This window comes from Vigna unguiculata, chromosome 4 (genome assembly GCF_037176805.1).
Source record: "Vigna unguiculata cultivar grain cowpea cultivar isolate G323 ecotype 2 chromosome 4, ASM3717680v1, whole genome shotgun sequence".
NCBI lineage: Eukaryota > Viridiplantae > Streptophyta > Magnoliopsida > Fabales > Fabaceae > Vigna > Vigna unguiculata.
The window spans coordinates 15,934,492-15,954,097 of NC_140795.1; the positions used below are offsets into that span (position 1 = coordinate 15,934,492).

The 19,606-nt window shown below is 34.0% G+C and overlaps 4 protein-coding genes across 4 annotated transcripts; 3 read left to right on the forward strand and 1 right to left on the reverse strand.

Annotated features, from left to right (window-relative positions):
• Positions 1 to 3,616: 3,616 nt before the first annotated feature.
• On the forward strand, positions 3,617 to 7,257 carry LOC146886853 (uncharacterized). The gene is made up of 4 exons (XM_085672127.1): positions 3,617 to 5,883; positions 5,957 to 6,265; positions 6,352 to 6,436; positions 6,523 to 7,257. The coding sequence occupies exons 1-4, from the start codon at positions 5,285 to 5,287 to the stop codon at positions 7,255 to 7,257; spliced, it is 1,728 nt and encodes a 575-aa protein (XP_085528253.1). The 5' UTR covers positions 3,617 to 5,284.
• Positions 7,258 to 8,611: 1,354 nt separating this feature from the next.
• Positions 8,612 to 10,408, forward strand: LOC114180539 (uncharacterized). Its single transcript, XM_085671901.1, has 5 exons — positions 8,612 to 9,078; positions 9,165 to 9,291; positions 9,722 to 10,000; positions 10,078 to 10,182; positions 10,262 to 10,408. The coding sequence occupies exons 1-5, from the start codon at positions 8,612 to 8,614 to the stop codon at positions 10,406 to 10,408; spliced, it is 1,125 nt and encodes a 374-aa protein (XP_085528027.1).
• A 1,241-nt stretch (positions 10,409 to 11,649) lies between these two features.
• Positions 11,650 to 12,914, forward strand: LOC114180540 (uncharacterized). Its single transcript, XM_028066850.1, has 4 exons — positions 11,650 to 11,782; positions 12,201 to 12,442; positions 12,521 to 12,688; positions 12,795 to 12,914. Exons 1-4 carry the CDS (start codon positions 11,650 to 11,652, stop codon positions 12,912 to 12,914), a joined length of 663 nt encoding a protein of 220 aa, XP_027922651.1.
• A 4,944-nt stretch (positions 12,915 to 17,858) lies between these two features.
• LOC146886854 (uncharacterized) lies at positions 17,859 to 18,409 on the reverse strand. The gene is made up of 2 exons (XM_085671902.1): positions 18,380 to 18,409; positions 17,859 to 18,224 (listed from the first exon to the last, which is right to left on the reverse strand). Exons 1-2 carry the CDS (start codon positions 18,407 to 18,409, stop codon positions 17,859 to 17,861), a joined length of 396 nt encoding a protein of 131 aa, XP_085528028.1.
• Positions 18,410 to 19,606: the final 1,197 nt, after the last annotated feature.

Sequence of the window (19,606 nt, forward strand, 5' to 3'; positions counted from 1 at the left end):
CGCGCTCACTACTCTCCCTCCCTAAAAAATTGGAACTGGTTCACCCATAGAGAAAGAAATCTCTTGCGCTCGTTAATCTCCCTTGCTCATTTTCGCTCACCGCTCTTCATCTTTCTTCTTCATTCAATCTTCTTCATTCACTACTCTCGCTCTCACCACTCTCTCTCACGCTCACTACCCCGCTTTCACTAAAAAAAGAAGAAGAAGCTTGTTCTTCCAACTTCCAACGCTAACTCAGTCTTCTTTCTTTTGGATTTCATTCTTTTTCTTTCAACGGGTAAGTATAATCTGCATTCCTACGTAAATCCCTAAATTCCTAAAACCCTAAATCTGCACTACCATGGGATTGAGGCGAGCTGCTGTGTTTTGGGAAGATTCACAGTGCTCTGAAGGTATGTTTCATAATTTCAATGTTTCCTTTTTATTTGTCTATGTTAGTTGCAAAGAAAATTGTTAATTTGTTCAAAACCCTCGATAAGAATTATGGGAGGAGGCTGAAATGGTTTAGGAATAAAAAATCTGTGACGAGAAAATGGGTTAGGATTTAGTGGAAGTGTGGGGTGAGAGACAAACGAGAAACTGAGGTGAAGAAGAAGTATTTTGTGTCTTGTCTTCCACACTTTTATGCCATGGGGTGTTTGTTTTCCATCTCTGAAGTTATTAGTTTATTTGTGTGTTGACCCACACTGGTTTGTTTTGGTTTTTGGTTAGTGATGAAGTAAGTAATCTTGTTTTGGTGGGGGTGGGACCCTTGAGGGGCTGCCCTTGGTTCTGCTAACCAGCGAGTCATAGGCTGGTTCTTGACCTCTTAATTGCCCCTTAAAAATAGGGGTGCCTGGTGCAAAGTATTAGGGGTTTTGTCAATTTTTCCAACTAAACACAATAGTTCTACACTGTAGCTTATTGGTTTCAGGTCCTTCAGTCCTCACCCCTTCAAGACGCAACATTCTAATTCTCCTTCAACTCAATCTCTATTTTTTCTTTTCGAAATTCCTGAGAATGTGTTCTAGTTTTGTGAAATATAAACCACGCAATCATATTTGTTTATGGATGGAAGAGATAGAGTTGTACCTTACAGTTCATAGGCAGTGACACGAACTTGACTTAAATGGATTTCTTTAAGAGTTGTACCTCTTTTCTTTCTTCTATTAGGTTAGGTCACAGTACTTTAAGAACATGTTGGGATTATAAAGATTCATTATAAACACATAATGATACATAAAACATGTGCACGAAAGTATTCACACACACATTTATTAAAAGGATTTTAGCACTAAAACGTGACTTCAATTCAAAAGTGCATTAACTTAAAGTTCACTTTTACTTCTGCATAAACCCATTTTGTAAATGAAAGAGAGGAATCAAAGAGATTCTTGGCTTCGAAAGCAATGAAGAGAAAGGCAGTAAGATGGGTTGTGTGGGGTGGGTGAGGAGGGAATCTGCAGATGAGGAGAATAATAAGAAGGGGTGGATTGCAGAGAGAATCAAACATGATTTAGAGAACAAGAACAAGAACGAGATAATAAAAGAAAAGAAAAAGAATTGTTGTATTTGCACGTGTGGAGTTGAGTTAGAAGAGTGTGTGTGTGTGCGTATGAAAAAATTTGTTTGTTGTCTCTGTGGTTTGAGTTTAGAAGGTAAAAGGACAGACAAAACGACAGTTTCAAAGTTTTTAGGATAGTTAGTAACTGTCAACTTTAGTACCTATTATGTTTTCCTTGTAACTATTCCTTCCCATGTTTTCAAAATTTGTTCAACATGTCAGTTTAACTACTGGGACACTGATCCAATTGTTAGTTTAGAAGAGTGTTGAAAAAACTGATTTTGGTTAAAGGTTTTTTAAGGTGTGGTTACATCAGTTTAAAACCATAGAAGAATTATATATTTTTACTTTTACTTCTCCTTTGGAAAGTTGATTATAAGAAAATGTATAAGAAGATAAAAAGTACGTATGAATTTCAAAGCAATTCATGTTTGGATATTTTTAGTTCTTGAAAGAAAAAGTATTAATATAATGTCATTAAAACATTGTGAAAGAAAAGAAAGAATTCGCTAAATGTGATTAAAGAGGCTTTCTAAATTTTCCTATTAAAAATAATAGTTTAAAATCAATAAATATCCTATATCAATAGTTTATGCCATTGAAAATGCTTATCTAACATGTTTAAAGTAAAAGTTTGTTGTGACCAAATTATTCCAATCGATTTAGTTAATTATAAGACATAAATTACGAACCTGCAAGGTTCATCTTTTACAAAATGTTTTGGCATTTTCGGTGCTTAGGCCACTTTTTCACATTAAAATAAACCATTTTTTATTCTCTTACTTCTTGTTTATTTATTTTTTTATATTTGAGAAAATCTCAAGTTTCTTATGAAAAATAATTAGGAGTATTCTTTCCTTAAAACACTTGTAGATAATCCAGTTATCTGCTAATGGTTCTTGATATATAGTTTCCTTCATCACATACTCTTCACACCCACAACACAAGAATCATCCCCATCCATGTTCAAACTTACAAATCTTACATCTTTGTGTTCTTTGGAATTAAAGGGATTGCAACTTTAAGCAATTATCTTGGTTTCAAAGATCAATATAACTTTCAAAATGATATTTTTATTTGATGTAAAAATGATTTTATACAGAAGTAAAAGTGAACTTTAAGTTAATTGAATTTTACAAAACCACCTTATGTCCACATTGGAATATCTCTCGTAATTATCTCCCATTGGCTAACTTCGTAGATAGTCAAAATAATTGTTAGGTTAAGATATTTATATATGTCATTAACATTATATTGTTTATATGATAAATAATGGAGTGACTTAATCTTAAGACAGGGACCAATTTAATCTAAAAGTTTTTATTTTGAAACTAGTTAAATGTTATAGCTAGTTTTAAACCAGCTAAATTTTAAAACTAGTTCAGTTTTAAAAATGTTTATGAGTACAATAGAATATAATGAAATTTATGTTCCGATCATTGATTTGGTAATATTTTTTTGAATAAATTATTAAGGTGAATTGGCATGTGATTTTATCATGATTCTTTTTTTAATGGAACAATTTCTTGGTAAAAAGAGTAATTAACACGATGCCAAATTTATTCTTCAATCTCAGATTCAACTAAAATTGAATAATTTACTAAAATAAAACTAAAATCTGAGAATAGATACAACAAATTAAACTAAAAATAGTGAACAAAGGTTAATAGAAAATGAACTAAAATACTTTGGGAATCAATTTTAACAACAAAACTGGACAACACTAGTCAAAATAGTAAATCAGTTTTGACAACAAAGATTGTTGTCCTCTCTCCCAAGTTCAGAGAAAATGAAATCACTTAGATTTGTATAAAAAGTTTTGTGATGCTGTAGTCTTTATTTTTTATTTTTTTTTTAGATTAAGCCTTATTAGGCTTGTAGTTTGTAGCCTTATAATGGGCTTTGAGTAAGGTATAAGTAATTATAAGACAATTGTAGTTGCAACTGTCAAATAGTTATAGGTAAATACTTGTTGTTAAGTTAGTTAAAGTATACCTATTGTATCTTGCTCTATGTATAGAGCCTTGTAATAATTATTTCCTAATTTTTCGTTAATTGGTATATGTACAGAACATGGATAAATTTCCATCAAACCGTGGAAGGATGTATGATAGGTGTCATAAAGGAAGAGGTGCTTTGAAAGAGTCTTGTTATCACAATGATGGTGGAGTTCGATGTCCATGTAGTAAGTGCGATTGTACAAAGATTTTGAAGGAAAGAGTTGTGAAGGTTCACCTTTACAAACATGGTTTCAAGCCTAATTATTGGATATGGACAGATCACAGTGAACGAATGCCAGAAGGTCATTTTGATAATGATGATAATTGCATGGGTTTTGGGAGGGATGGTGTACATAGGAAGTCAAGAGATGACCAATTTATGTCGATGCAAGACATGGTTCATGATGCTCTTAACCAACGTGAGCCATTCCAACGATCAAATTCGGATAACATGGAAGAGGCTCCGAATGAAGAAACTCAAAGATTTTATAACCTTTTGTTGGATGCAAATAAGCCGTTGTATGAAGGGGCTTCAGACTCTAAATTATCTATGTGTGTTAGGCTATTAGCTTCCAAGTCCAATTGGAATGTTCCTGACCAATGCTTAGAGTTTATTTCAAAAATGCTATTGGATGTAACACCCATCAAAACGGGTTTTCCTAAAAGTTACTACGATGCAAAAAAGTTAGTCTCGAAGTTAGGATTAGAGGTTAGGAGGATTGATTGTTGCGAGGATGGTTGCATGCTCTTCTATGATAATTAATATGGTAAGAATGATGGTGCATTGCTTGAATGCAAATTTTGTCGAAAGCCAAGATATCGGCACCACAACACAGAAGCAAGTAATAAAAATCAAGTTCCTATAAAGACGATGTTCTATTTGCCGATTATTCCAAGGTTACAAAGAATGTATGCCTCAACACAAACTGCAGGAGACATGACATGGCACTATGAGAACAAGACCACAAATGGTGTATTGCGTCATCCATGTGATGGAGAGGCTTGGAAGCATTTTGATAGAGTATATCCCGATTTTTCCATTGAGGCACGCAATGTGCGACTTGGTTTATGCTCTAATGGTTTTAACCCATATGTGCAGGCATCAAATATACCATATTCATGTTGGCCAATAATTGTGACCCCATACAATCTTCCTCTAGAAATTTGCAAGTCTAAACCTTACATGTTTTTGACTTGTCTAATTCCAAGGCCATTCAATCCAAAGGTTGGAATTGATGTTTTTTTAGAGCCTTTGATAGACGATTTGAAAAAGTTATGGACTGGAGTCCTAACATACGATATTTCAAGGAAACAAAACTTTATGATGAGGGCCATGTTGATGTGGACAATTAACGATTTCCCTGCTTATGGTATGTTATCCGGTTGGGGTACTCATGGCAAATTGGCATGCCCGCACTACATGGAGCATACAAAGGCTTTTAGATTATATCATGGGGGGGAAAATTCGTGGTTTGACTCCCATCGTAGGTTTTTACCAAATGGCCATGTATTTAGGAGGAATAAGAATGCTTTCAAGAAGGGAGAAGTTGACATGGATGTTCCACCAACTAAATTGACACCAATAGAAGTTTGGAATAGAGTGAAGGATTATCCTAAAGTAACTGAAACTGGTGTACAAAGAATAGATGGATATGGGGAGTGGCATAATTGGACGAAATGAAACATCTTTTGGGATCTTCCTTATTGGAAGGATAATTTGTTAAGACATAATCTTGATGTTATGCATATTGAAAAAAATTTCTTTGATAACATCTTTAATACAGTGATGAATGTCAGTGGGAAGACAAAAGACAATGATAAGGCCCGAATGGATTTAGGTTTGTATTGTAGACGAAAAGACTTGGAGCTAAAGTGTCATAGTAATGGAAAGATGTATAAGCCAAAAGCAAATTACACACTTTCACTAGACCAAATAAAACAGGTGTGTCATTGGCTAAAAGATCTTAAGATGCCTGACGGATATTCCTCCAACTTGTCAAGGTGTGTTGATATCAACAGGGGAAAGGTGATTGGGATGAAAAGTTATGATTGTCATGTATTCATGGAATGCTTACTTCCTATAGCATTTAGTTCTTTACCAACTCATGTTCTAAATCCCATTATTGAGGTAAGTCATTTTTTCAAAGATTTGTGTTGTACAACAGTGAAGAAGGAGGACCTTAATGTGATGGAACAAAACTTTCCAATCATTCTTTGCAAGTTGGAAAGAATATTTCCTCCATCATTCTTTGATTCTATGGAACATCTCCCTATCCATCTAGCATATGAGACAAGACTTGGTGGACCAGTCCAGTATAGGTGGATGTACCCATTTGAAAGGTAATAATATGTCTTTTAGTCTTCAGATTTGGAAATAATTATCAATCCTAACATACCACTTTCATAATTGTAGGTTCATGGGATATGCTAAACGATCAGTTAAGAATAAAGCTAGGGTTGAAGGATCTATTTGTGCATCATATTTGCATAGGGAGACAACTCATTTTTGTTCCCACTACTTCAACAACTTTATGTTAAGACCACATAGTAGTAGAAATGAAGTTGAAATTGAAAGTGGAAGGCTTTCGACAACATTATCAGTATTTGACCAACTTGACCGTCATTCTGGGAAGGAATCAACTCATTGGTTAAATAATGAAGAATTGACCTCAGCTCATGTTCATGTATTAATCAATTGCAATGAAGTTCAACCTTACATTGAGTAAGCCACTCACATTATTATTTTTCAAAATACTTCATAATTTTTATTAAATTTTCATTGACCAATATCATCACATGTGTGGACAGCTCCTTCTTACAATCTAATCAAATTTTTGAGTCAAATGCTTCGACTCATATACATTCAAATTTCCCTTTGTGGTTTAGGGAACAAGTATGTATCATCATTTTCTTGAAAATACTTTTTACATGACTTCTTTAATCACTCCTTCAATAGGTTCACACATTTTATGTATGTAGGTTCATAAAGAACCCTTAAGTGTGAGGAACCAACATCTCAGAGATTTATCACTTGGTCCTTTAAGATGTGTAAAGGAATGGCACACCTTCTTTGCGAATGGATACAAATTCCATACTCATGCATGGAGCCAGGGCAAGAGAACGATAAATAGTGGGGTTCATGTAACGGGGCTTATAGAAGGAGGTGAAGATGATTTCTATGGTGTGATTAAACACATGTATGAGGTGGAGTACAATTCTTCAACTGCCAAAAAGAAAATTGTTTTATTTTATTGTGATTGGTTTGATCCATCAAGAATAGGTACAAGAGTGGATTCAAAATATGGCACTGTGGATATTCGAATGGATAAAAGATATATGCTATTTGATCCTTTTATAATTGCACATAATGTACAACAAGTGTATTATGTACCATATCCAGCATCACGCACAGATAAACGTGGTTGGTGTGTTGTTATAAAGACCAAGCCTAGAGGTCGAATAGATTCTAATGATGTAGAAGTCGAAGTGCCATACGAAGTGGAGGAAATGTCACATGTTAATGAAATCATTGAAGTTGAAGAAGTTATCAGATTGCAAGATATACAAGCTGGTCTGGAAGAAGTGGACCCCATTAATGTATCATCATTTGAAGGTCATATGGATGAAGAGACAACTGAATGGGAAGAATGGGGAGAAGAGGGAGAAAGTGAAGATGACCATGGAGATGAACTTGAGAACTCTAGCTCTGAATAGATGTAGACATGTTCATGTATTTTGGATTCATTTTTTGCAAAGATTTAGACATGTTGCACAACTCTATACATGTTGTGTTTTTTACTTCTTTAGTTATTGCTTAACTTAACACATCTACAACTCTATACAAATATTGTCACCAAATCTATTGTTTCCAATTTCTTGTCATTATCAATATTAACAAGTTCATTCTGTAGTAAAATTTGTCTAACTTTAGTTTTCAAGAAAAATTTAGGTTTTAGCATCTATTTTGCATCTTAACTGTTGAATTCATTACAACATAGTATTGTTTAGTACAAAAGCAAGCCTGTTTTGGGAGATGATGAACTCCCTTTCTCTATGAGTTTGAGAATGCTTAGTACAAAAAATCAATATCAAAGGCTTTTACGATGCCTTTCTTGTTCACTACTTTTCTCTTGTGGTAGTGATTTTAGGTATGTGGCAGAGAATATAATAATTCTTTTTGCATCCTTATTGAATAATTGAGTTTTGGTAAGAGAAAGTAGACTTGTTGAATGCTATATCTATGAAATAAATTAAGAATGCATGATTGGATTAAAGAATCATTTTACTTAATTCCTTCCACTAAATAGCACATGATCCGTGAAGAAGACCATTATTCTGAATCAAATTATTGAAGTAGTTGTTGTCATTTTCATAGCATTTTTTATCCTGGGCTTTAAGTAGTTATGTGTGAAATTGTCATTGACAGAGTACATTGATACACTTGTCCAGTTCAAGTCCTTGTGGAGGAAATTCAAGACAGAGTCAAAGTACATTGTCTCTCAAGCTATTGCTGCTGAGGTATGATGTTGGTTATTTGTTAAAGACTTTTAAGGTTCCTCTATATTAGGGAAAATGTAAAATCTATTTTATTGTGATTATTATATTATTATTATTATTATTAATGTAAATTTAGTGTCTATTTTGCTCTGATATTTAACTTTGTTTATTCCTTACATTTCTAAAGGGTAAAAACTTACATTGCAATTGTATAGGTACTGTTGGCAATATTCTCCACTGAATAGCACTTTATTTGAGTGAAAAAGACCTTTCTTCTCAATCAAATATGTGAAGTAGTTGTTGTCAAATGAATTGTGTGTCATGAAATCTATTGCTGCCAATTTCTTGTCATTTTATTAACAAGTTCCTGCTGTAGTAGAATCTGTCCAATTTAGTTTTCATGCAAGATTTTAGGTTTTACCATCTATTTTGCATCCTTATTGCATAATTAGTGTTGTTAGGATAAAGTAGACTTGTTGAATTCATTAGAGCATTTCGTGTTGATATTTCTTCTTCAACCATCACTCTTATGATGGAGGTACTAAAATATTCAAGTATTTTATTCATGTAGATGTCATCGGGTGGTTCTGACCGTCCTCTTCCCTCGTCAAGTCATGCCAATAAGGGGAAGGGGAAAAAAACTTATGTGGTGAAGTTATTATCTCGTATAAACAATATAAATCCTCCATCCACTCAGCCAACTACACCTACTTCAACCTCCACTGCTAGATCCACCCCACCTGCATTGGATGTTGCTGGGTTGACACCTACACCACCTCCTATTGTTGGATCAAGTGGACAAGCAACCCATGTTGGACCATCCAATGTATTATTACCAGTTGATCAATGCACATCATCCCTTTCCCCCCGTGTTGCTTCTAATCCATCAACTCCTACCACAAACGTTGCACCATCAACTTCTACACATATCCCAGGGACACATTCAAGTTCAGCAATTAATGATATGGATGCAGTTAATGATATTAATGTGGAAGAGGAGTCCAATAATCGTCCTATGATTCAACTTGTTGGTGGAGGGTAACAATATTATAAACTTTTGTATATAATTTAATGTTGGTATATCAATTTATTTTATTATAATGTTTGAATTGTATTTGGTTTAGGTTTTATCCATCAAAAGTTGCATCAAAAGCCATCACAGCCACAATTAAGCAGCAATTTGATCAGCCATGGCTAACATGGGGAACAATCCCTAAAAGTGAGAGAGGTCTTTACTTCCAACGTTTTAAGGTACCAATATAGTTATTCTAGGACAATTAATGTATTGATATGTTTTATCAATCAGTTTCGAAAATGCTTATCTAATCACAAGCTCATACTTAAAATTTGAGTCTCCTATTTTTGAAAAATAAATAGTGATATGCGATTGATAGTGTAAATCCTTTCTTGTGTACTTGTCATCCATGTTCCATTTTCCATGCACTTTGCTCCATTTGAAATAGATCTTACATTCATAAAGATGTCATTCATTTCACAAATGCAACGTCTTGATTTTATTTGTCTCATCATTTATAGCTGAAGCTCCATTTCTCTTCTTACACTTTCAATATTTCTTCAAACTTGTATAAAACTCTTGAATTTCAATACTCATTTATCATATTGATATTTCTATTCTACTTTATTATTATACAATTTTAACATATATTCATTGCAATCTTAGAGAAAGGTGTCATGGAGGGTTGAGGACGAGGATAGAATTCTAAAAACTTTTCACTCCAAAGCATCTCATAGACTTTCAGAGATGTTTAAAGAGGCTCGAAGAGAAGGTAAGAGGCCTAATTGGATTGGAGATTCTATTTGGAATAGTTTGTTGGAGAAATGGAACGTGCCTATGTATCGAGAGAAATGTGATACAGCTAAGAAAAACCGATTATCTGAGAAAGGTGGGAGTTTGCACACAGGGGGATCTATCAGCGTGCATGACCATGCTATTCGTTTGGTATGACATCTTTATGTATGTCCTTTCATGTATGACGTAATAAGAATTGTTTCATTTATAAACTTTTTTTGTTTCAGACAGAGGAGCTTGGTCGTGCAGTCCATGTTGATGAAATCTTTGAACAAACGCACATACGAAAGGCTACAGGGGATTTTATCGATGAGAGATCTAGGCGGACACATGTTAGTTTCTACCATGTTTTTTACAGTTTGACACCTCAATTATTTACTATTTTAATACAAGCATTTCTTATTTGAACAGGAAGAATTTCAAAATAGATTTTCTCAAGCATTATCTGAGACTGCATCTGTTGGTGTCTCACAATCCACACCCATGGACCCTGCTGAGGAGGAGAGACTAAGGAACAAATGTTGGTTAGAGGCGGCAGGTGGAAGGTACAAGGGATGAGTGTATGGGGTTTGGACATGTTGATTCTAATGATGATTGTGTTGATAGTTACATACAACAGACACAAGCATCTTCTAGTCAGCAAGTAAATCCAGAGCAGATTATTCAACTTCAAACGCGACTAGCAACTAGTGAAGAGCGCATTCGTCTAATGAGTTCCCAATTTCAAACCCAATTTGATATGATACAAAATTTTATTGGTGCGATCATCCAGTATTTGCCACCTCCAGCAGCAGCGATTGCACAAACTATTTTCCAGCAGCCAAATACTGAGCAAGGGAATCAGGCTGAACAAGAGAATCAAGTGCAGCATCAACAAGTGGAACAAGATCATGAAGAAGCCCCTACTTCACCTCGTCCTTATCGTGATTATTAGTAGACTTTCTTTTTGTATTATATATTATCACTGCATGTTTTTGTATTCATATTTTTGTATTTTATTATCTTTGGATCTTTGACTTTGTTTGTTAAAACCTAGGTACGAATATTGTATTTAACAACTTTGATGTTATATAAATTCTCTGCTATGTAGTTATGTTTTGAATTTTTATGATAAACTATTATGTCCAGGTTTGTACAGGTGTTCTATAAAATAGTTTCATCAAAACTAATACAAGTTGAAAGCTGTGCAATTTAGTAGCAGTCCGGTAATTACATACGGATTCTTCCGTAGGTAATTACATACGGATATCCGTATGTAATTACCTATGGATATATCTGTATGTAATTATATACGGATAAATCCATATGTAAATTTAGCTACGACATATTTACATACGGATTTTTGTCCGTATGTAATCCGTAGGTAATACTCTCTTACCTACGAATTTTGTTAGTTACATACGGATTTTGGCTGTAGGTAAATCGAGTTTTTCTTGTAGTGAAACCAGTCGGGGCTTTTGCTTATTTCACTCTATCGGCAAAGGAAAAGTTGCAAGCACGTCATCATGTTCTAACTAATTGCACCATAGTTGACCCGTTTCTACAGTAAGTATTTATGTATTTTTGTATAATTGGTTTTTCCTTCAACAAAACATTATATATTTTATATCTTTGACATAGGGAATTTAAAGACACTTTACCGTGAACATGCTCCCTCTCCCCTTCCACTTGCACCTCAGCCAAGTACTAAACAGGATCCCCCTCTACCTACACCTGCACCTCAACCAAGTAATGAACAAGATCCCCCGCCATCTACATCTGCACCTAAGCCAAGTAATTTATTTCCAAAAACCTTGAAAATGAGGATATATTCAACTAGTACATCATATGTATATTCTAAAAGTGAAGAGGAAGAAAGTGAGGAGACTGAGTTGCAAGAAGATCAACAAAGGCTTGCAACACCAAAAGCAACATGGTTTGTTGATGTTATTAGTATGCAACTATTTAATATTACACATATTCTTTGAAAATTACTTAAGACCCTTTTGTAATTAAGTTTAATTGAATTGTGTGCTGAAACACAGTTTTAGTAACTCCATGACAAATTGAAACTTATATATATATATATATATATATATATATATATACATATATATATATATATATATATATATATATATATATATATATGTTTCCAAGCAATAATTTTCTAATCATTTCTATATTTTTCTTTAAATTTGAGATCTAAAGTAGTCCTTCTAATGTCCAGTATTTTTAATCCAGTTAAAATTTTGAAGTATCAAATATCTTAAACTTGTAATCAAATTCTGTCTACGCTAAATTCTTATTTTTAATCATGCAAATTTTTAGTTAAATATGCATTATTTAATTTGTTTTTCAAACTTTATAGATGATCAAGGAAAGATAAATGCAAAACAGCTACGAGCCAATGATGTATGCAATTTACCTACAAATGAAAGGATTGGTGTTCACTGGAATAATGAGACTCAACCAATTGGAGATAGTGGAGCATTATTGAATAGGTTTTTAGGTAGTGTTTCAAGAAACTCCAATGCTTTTCCTATTAGCTATTTTAGTTGGAGGAAGATTCCTAAAGATTATAAAGAAGATATACTTAAAAACACTATTCAGGTAAGGAATGTAAAAGCTGAATTTATAATTTAATTATACCATGATTATTGTTAATTTTGATTGTTTCATATTTTGAAGGTTAAGTTTGATGTCCATTTTGATGTTCATGTAAACCATGTTCTCAAATCACTTAACAAAAAGTGGAGAGACTATAGACAAGAATTGTGGCAACAAAGGAATGATGGTACATGTACTAGAGATGAATTGATCACAATGGCTCCAAAAGGAATAGATAGAGACCAATGGGTTTCTTTTATTGAGTATTGTCTAAATTCAAAAACAAAGGTATAATTGAAATTCTTTTTTCATCAACCTTATTCATAATTAATAATTTTTCTATGTTGATGATTAGGACCATGCCCTAAAAAATAAAGAGAATAGGAAAAAGCAAACCATTGCTCACACAGGTGGATCTAAGAGCCTTGCAAGGAAAAGAGATGAAATGGTGACAATACTACATATCTTCAAATGAAATTTATGTTTTAGTTTTTTGAATTATGTTTAAGGACTTGTTGCTTCCTGCAATTTAGAGACTTGCAAAGAGAATGGTTAAAATAAAATAATGTGTCTTTATCATTTAAACTTATTCTCCCCCTTTTTGATCATATGAGAAAAGGGTAGAGCTCCCCCTAAATGAAATAATGCTTGAGGGCACACAGCAGGAGATAAAATACTTAATCATTTATTGATTCAGAAATTAAAAGAGACTACAAGCAGTGGTAAAACATATGTTAGAAATCCTCCCCCTAAAATTATGCACTCATGTCATCATCATGAGTGAATTCCTCATCAAACCTATGTTCTAAATGGGAAATTCTAGTATCAATCCCCCTAATGAGCCCGACAACTTCTTCATGACGAGAGTTAGATAGAAGAAATAATTCCTCTAGTCGTTTGTTCATGTTGGCTATGTTGTCTTCTATAGAGAAAGATGAGCCAGCACCACTTGAAGAGCCAACATTTTGTGTAGCAGGAGGTATGGGATCAGTAGGAGGAAGTTCTTCATCTTCAGCATCATAGTTGGGCATATCATCTCTATGGACATAGGTATTACCAAGAGGAACAAACTTTAGTTGTTTGAGAGAACTTTCAGCAATTTCATTTGCACGTAAGGTACTTTGACAAAGCTCCCCTGTGGTATCAACTCCCTTGTATTCGTAAATCCTTGAAATTAAGAGGGAATATGGGAGAGGATATTGTGGGTACCTCTTTGCTTTGAGCATAGTGTCAAGGATTAAACTAGACCATTTTATCGGAACACGATTTAGAATCGCATACATGATAAGAAGGTCAGCCTCTGAGCACTGAGCATGATTGGCTCCTCTAGGACACAAAATCCAGACAATTAAGTAATGGATGAGTCTTTCATCCATTTTTAGTCCTCCAGCCAATAATTGTCTCCCAACATCCTGTGTTGTGTTGTGTAAGAAAGATTGATAGGCCAGGATTCGATTGAAGCCATCAATCCCATGGAGAATTGATTCCGCAGCATCATTGATGGGAAATTTCGCCACATTTTCCCAAATATCATTATCGATGATAATGTCCACTCCTTTCACCTTTGATAAAGCAACTTCATCTCTGATCTTGAGATTGTAGTAGAAAACTCGTACAAGATCAGGATAGTAGTTTCCTTGCATTTCCACAAATGGTCTGATGCCTTGAAAATTAAAGAGAGCAGGAAACTCAAAACATGCAGTTGTGAATTTTCGAAGAGTGATGTACTTGGGAGAGATGAGTGCTTTGTTTTTCCAAATCTGAACGAATTCATCCCTTCGATCTTCGTCAGAGATCCAACCTTCAATGGATGCTGATCTGAGGGAAGGTTGAGTTGGACGTGGAGCAGTTCATCTACGTGTTGGAATCTTTCTGCGAGATGATTCTGCCATGGCACTGATTGTTAAGAGCAAAAGATGACACTGAAGGGGTCTTTAGGGTTTTAAAAGAAAAAGAGGGCAAATGATGAAAGGAGTTTGTTTTTTGCGTGAATAGTTGAAATTGGGACTCTTAATTTATAAAGAGTAGACTCCCAACGACTAAAATGCGAAAATCAAGGCAAATCTAGTCGTTACAACGACTATTTTTTCGAAAATTTTTACATAACGTCGTGCAATAATCAATTATCCTGAGTGATAATCGATTATTGTTTCATAATATGAATTCCAGAAATGATTGGTATGAGCAAATAATCAATTATTGTGAGTAATAATCGATTATTCCAGAACGATTTTGAGTATTTTGATCAGGGTCATGATAATCGATTATTCTGCTTGATAATCGATTATTCCAGGAATTTAGAACTTATTTCGGGAGAAGATAATCGATTATCATGAGTGATAATCGATTATTGAGCGCTGTTTTACGAAAATATGAAAAATGAAGGTTATTGCTCTTTCAAGAGACTTCTAATATTCCTAAATCTCTCCTAAGCTCATAAAATCTGTCTTTGGCTAAAGGCTTTGTAAAGATGTCTGTCAATTGATGCTTGGTGTCTACATAGTCTATCACACAATTGCCTTTACTTATGTGATCCCTTAAGAAGTGGTGTCTAATTTCTATGTGTTTTGTCCTAGAATGCATTATGGGATTTTTAGTTAAGTTTATGGCACTAGTATTGTCACATTTTAGAGGTATATGATTTAGATAGATACTGTAATCCTCTAATTGTTGCTTCATCCATAGGATTTGGGCACAACAATTGCCAGCAGCAATGTATTCGGCCTCTGTAGTTGAAAAAGCCACACAGGCTTGTTTTTTGGAGTGCCAAGAAACTAATGAGCTTCCTAAGAGGTGACAAGTACCACTGGTACTTTTTCTATCTATTTTACATCCACCATAATCAGCATCAGAGTACCCTATTAAACTAAGTGATGCCCCAAAAGGATACCAAAGTCCAAAAGATATAGTTCCTTTAAGATATTTTAAGATTCTTTTTACTGCTATAAGATGTGATTCCTTAGGATTAGCTTGATATCTAGCACAAACACATACAAATTGTATAATATCAGGTTTACTTGCAGTAAGATATAAAAGAGATCATATCATACCTCTAAACATGGTTTGATTTACCTCAATACCTGATTCATCTTTATCCAAATAGCAGGAAGTTGCCATAGGAGTACTTGCTGCTTTAGCATTATCCATTTCAATTTTTTTAAGTATTTCCTTACAATATTTAGATTGAGATATGAATGTCCCTTCATCCATTTGTTTAATTTGCAAACCAAGGAAGAAGTTTAATTCTCCCATCATTGACATTTCAAACTCACCCTGCATTATGCTTGCAAAACCTTCACATAGAGATTTATCAGTTGATCCAAAAATTATATCGTCAACATACACTTGAACCAATAAAATGTGTTTACCTACTCTTTTAATAAACAACGTTGAGTCTATTTTACCTCTTTCAAAATCATTTTCGAGCAAAAATGTGCTTAAGCGTTCATACCAAGATCTAGGTGCTTGTTTTAAACCGTAAAGTGCCTTTTTCAATTTATAAATATGATTTGGAAATTTGTAATCCTCAAAACCAGGAGGTTGTTCAACGTACACATCTTCTTTGATAAAACCATTTAGGAAAGCACTTTTGACATCCATTTGATATAATTTAAATTTCATAATAGAGGCATAAGCAAGAAGTAAGCGTATAGCTCCTAACCTTGCAACAGGGGCATATGTTTCATCATAATCTATACCTTCTTCTTGTCGATATCCCTTTGCCACAAGCCTAGCTTTGTTCTTAGTAATATTTCCATCTTCATCCATCTTATTTCTGAAAACCCATCTTGTTTCAATCACTTGAAGTGATTCATTTCTTGGAATCAACTCCCATACTTTATTGCTTTCAAATTGATTGAGCTCCTCTTGCATTGCAATGCACCATTGATCATCTTGAAGAGCTTCTTGAACATTTTTTGGTTCAATCTGTGAAACAAAAGAAACATTCATACAGAAATTGTTCATATTTCTAGTGATTACCCCTTTTGAAATATCACCAATGATGTTGTCTAGAGATAGTCCTCTTGGTGACTTTCAGCATTTTTCAAGATCTTCAGATTGATAAGGTGGATTCTCATTTAAATACATCTCATCAAGGGCCTCCTGAATATATTCTTCATCACCTGTAATTTGCTTATTTGACTCAAGAGGGTTCACCTCAAGGTCTACAACTTCATCAAAGACAACATGCATGGATTCTTCAACATTCAAAGTTCTTCGATTAAAGACTTTATATGCTTTACTAGTAAGAGAATATCCTAGAAATATTGCCTCATCAGCTTTAGAATCAAATTTTCCTAAATTTTCTTTTCCATTATTTAAAATAAAACACGTGCATCCAAAAATTTTAAGATGAGCAATATTTGGCTTTCTACCTTTAAATAATTCATAAGGAGTAATTTTTAAAATAGGCCTAATAAGCATTCTATTTAAAACATAACATGCAGTACTCACAGCATCAGCCCAAAAATATTTAGGAACATTATATTCATTTAGCATTGTTCTAGCTAGTTCCTCTAAGGATCTATTTTTCCTCTCTATAACTCCATTCTGTTGAGGTGTCCTAGGTGCAGAGAAATTATGCAAAATTCCATTTTTATCACAAAATTTTTCAAAAAACTCATTTTGAAATTCCCCACCATGATCACTTCTTATAATCTTAATTTTCATATCTTTTTCATTTTGAACTAATTTTGCAAATTTTTTAAATGCTTTAAAGGCTTCACTTTTTAAAGTAAGAAAGAAGGTCCAAGTAAACCTAGAGTAGTCATCCACAATAACAAGAGCATAATAATTTCCTCCAAAACTCTTAATCCTAGAGGGTCCAAATAAATCCATATGCAAAAGTTCTACAGGCTTTGAAGTAGATAAAATATTTTTTGAATGAAAGGATGATCTTACTGTCAAAGTGATCACTATTGGCCATTAAGCAAAAGTTTGCTTCTTCCTCATCGGATCCTTCAGAGTTGGATGAACTTGAGGCATTATCTTCCCACGCTATGTATGCCTTTTTCTTATAATATTTCTTGCTTTTCTTTTCATCACTCCTTTTTGAATTTGGGCAATCTGCTTTTACATGACCTGTTTCTCCACATCCATAGCATTTAAAGTTTGAGGAGCTTCCTTGATTCTCCTTCTTATTACTCTTGAATTGATTTCTTCCTTTGGACTTCATGAACTTTGTGAACTTCTTTATCATGAGACTGAGATTCTCATCATCATCAGAATCTTCTTCCTCTTTTTGCTTCTTGCCTTTTACAACCTCAGTTTTGAATGCAATATTCTTCTTTCTTCCTTGATCTTCTTCATCATTCAGTCTTCCCAGCTCAAGCTCGTGCTCTCTCAGTTTTCCAAACAGAGCCGCCATGGTCATTGTTGCAAGATTTTGTGACTCCGTGATAGCCGTCACCTTTGGCTGTCAAGTCCTATTCAAAGATTTAAGAATTTTTATGTTAAGTTCATCAGTATCAAAGGTTTTACCTAGCCCATTGAGATGGTTGACAATGTGTGTGAACCGCTTCTGCACATCGTAGATGGTTTCTCCCTGCTGCATTCGAAACATCTCATATTCTTGTATCAAGGAGTTCTTTCTAGCCCGTTTGACATCGTCAGTTCCTTCATGAGTCACTCGAAGGATTTCCCACATCTCACGTGCACTGGTGCAGACAGAAATTCTGTAGAATTCATCAAGAGTTAGAGCAGATGATATAATGTTTCTGGCTTTAACGTCATATTGAGCTCGCCTGTTTTCATCAGCAGTCCATTGAGCAAAAGGCTTTGGTTCCTGCACTTCATTAACAACGTTAATAGGCACAAATGGTCCATTCAAAACAGCATCCCAAATACCCCTATCAACTGATTCTAAAAATATTTGTATTCTGACTTTCCAAAAAGGATAGTTTTCACCTGTGAAAAGTGGAGGTCTATTGATAGACGCACCTTCAACAAAGTTTGATTTGACCCTACCATTTTCGAAGAATTTGAGTAACTATCAAAGCAAGCTCGGATACCAATTGTTGGTATCGCGCAGCGGAATGACTAAACAATGGTCAAAAATCAAGAGGGGGGTGAATTGGATTTTTAAAAATCTTGACAGTTTTTAAAAATTTTCTCAAAATTTAATTAATTAACTTAAAATAATAGTTACCTTAAATGCAAGTGCAGATAAATAAGGAGTTTAAGGGGAAGATGCACACTGATATTTATACTGGTTCAGATCAAAAGACCCTATGTCCAGTTGCTAATCTCTTAAACAAAGAGATTAACTCAATCACTATAATAATCAAATTACAACAGATTATATAAGAGTAAAGATTAGAAAACACCTCTCTTGAATAACCACAAGAGATGAACATAACTCCCCCTGAATCTCACAGAGGATGACCAGCTTTCCTAGCAACAACACATCACTCAATCTTCTAAGAACTCACTTAGAAAAAGTTATCACTCACTCACACTAGGTTTTTCAAAGCTTTCTTTAAGAATCTCACAGAGCAACACTTTGCAGTCACAGCCAAAGAACTCTGAATCTTAAAAAGGTATGTTTGAAGTTGAGCTAAAGTTCCTTAAATAGAGTTTTCAAAAATTAGGTTAAAAATTGAGCCGTTATGTTCCAACTGCCAAGGATAATCGATTATCACTAAGGATAATCGATTATTCCAGTAGATTTTCGAAATTTAAGTTAAAAACTGAATCGTTATGTTCCAACTGCCAAGGATAATCGATTATCACTAAGGATAATCGATTATTCCAGTAGGTTTCCTAAAAAGCAAATTTTGAACAGGATAATCGATTATTTCAGGAGATAATCGATTATTCCAGTAGGTTTTCAAAAAATACAAGTTCTGCACAGATAATCGATTATCAATAGTGATAATCGATTATCAATAGTGATAATCGATTATCACTGTAATTTTTCTAAAAATAAGAAACCTTCTAGAAAGACGAATGTCATGCTGCTGATTCTAAGTTTAATTAAACTATTCTACAATACACTTATTTTATTTTACAAGATAATATTTGCATAATTGAACATTTTGTCTTCATTAGTGCTTGATCATCATTCAAAATCACTCAACTTCCTTCTTTTTGCCAACACCTAATGGAGAAACAAATGACTCAGATCAAGATTTATAGTTGAAGAATCTTATTAGAATATATAACAAT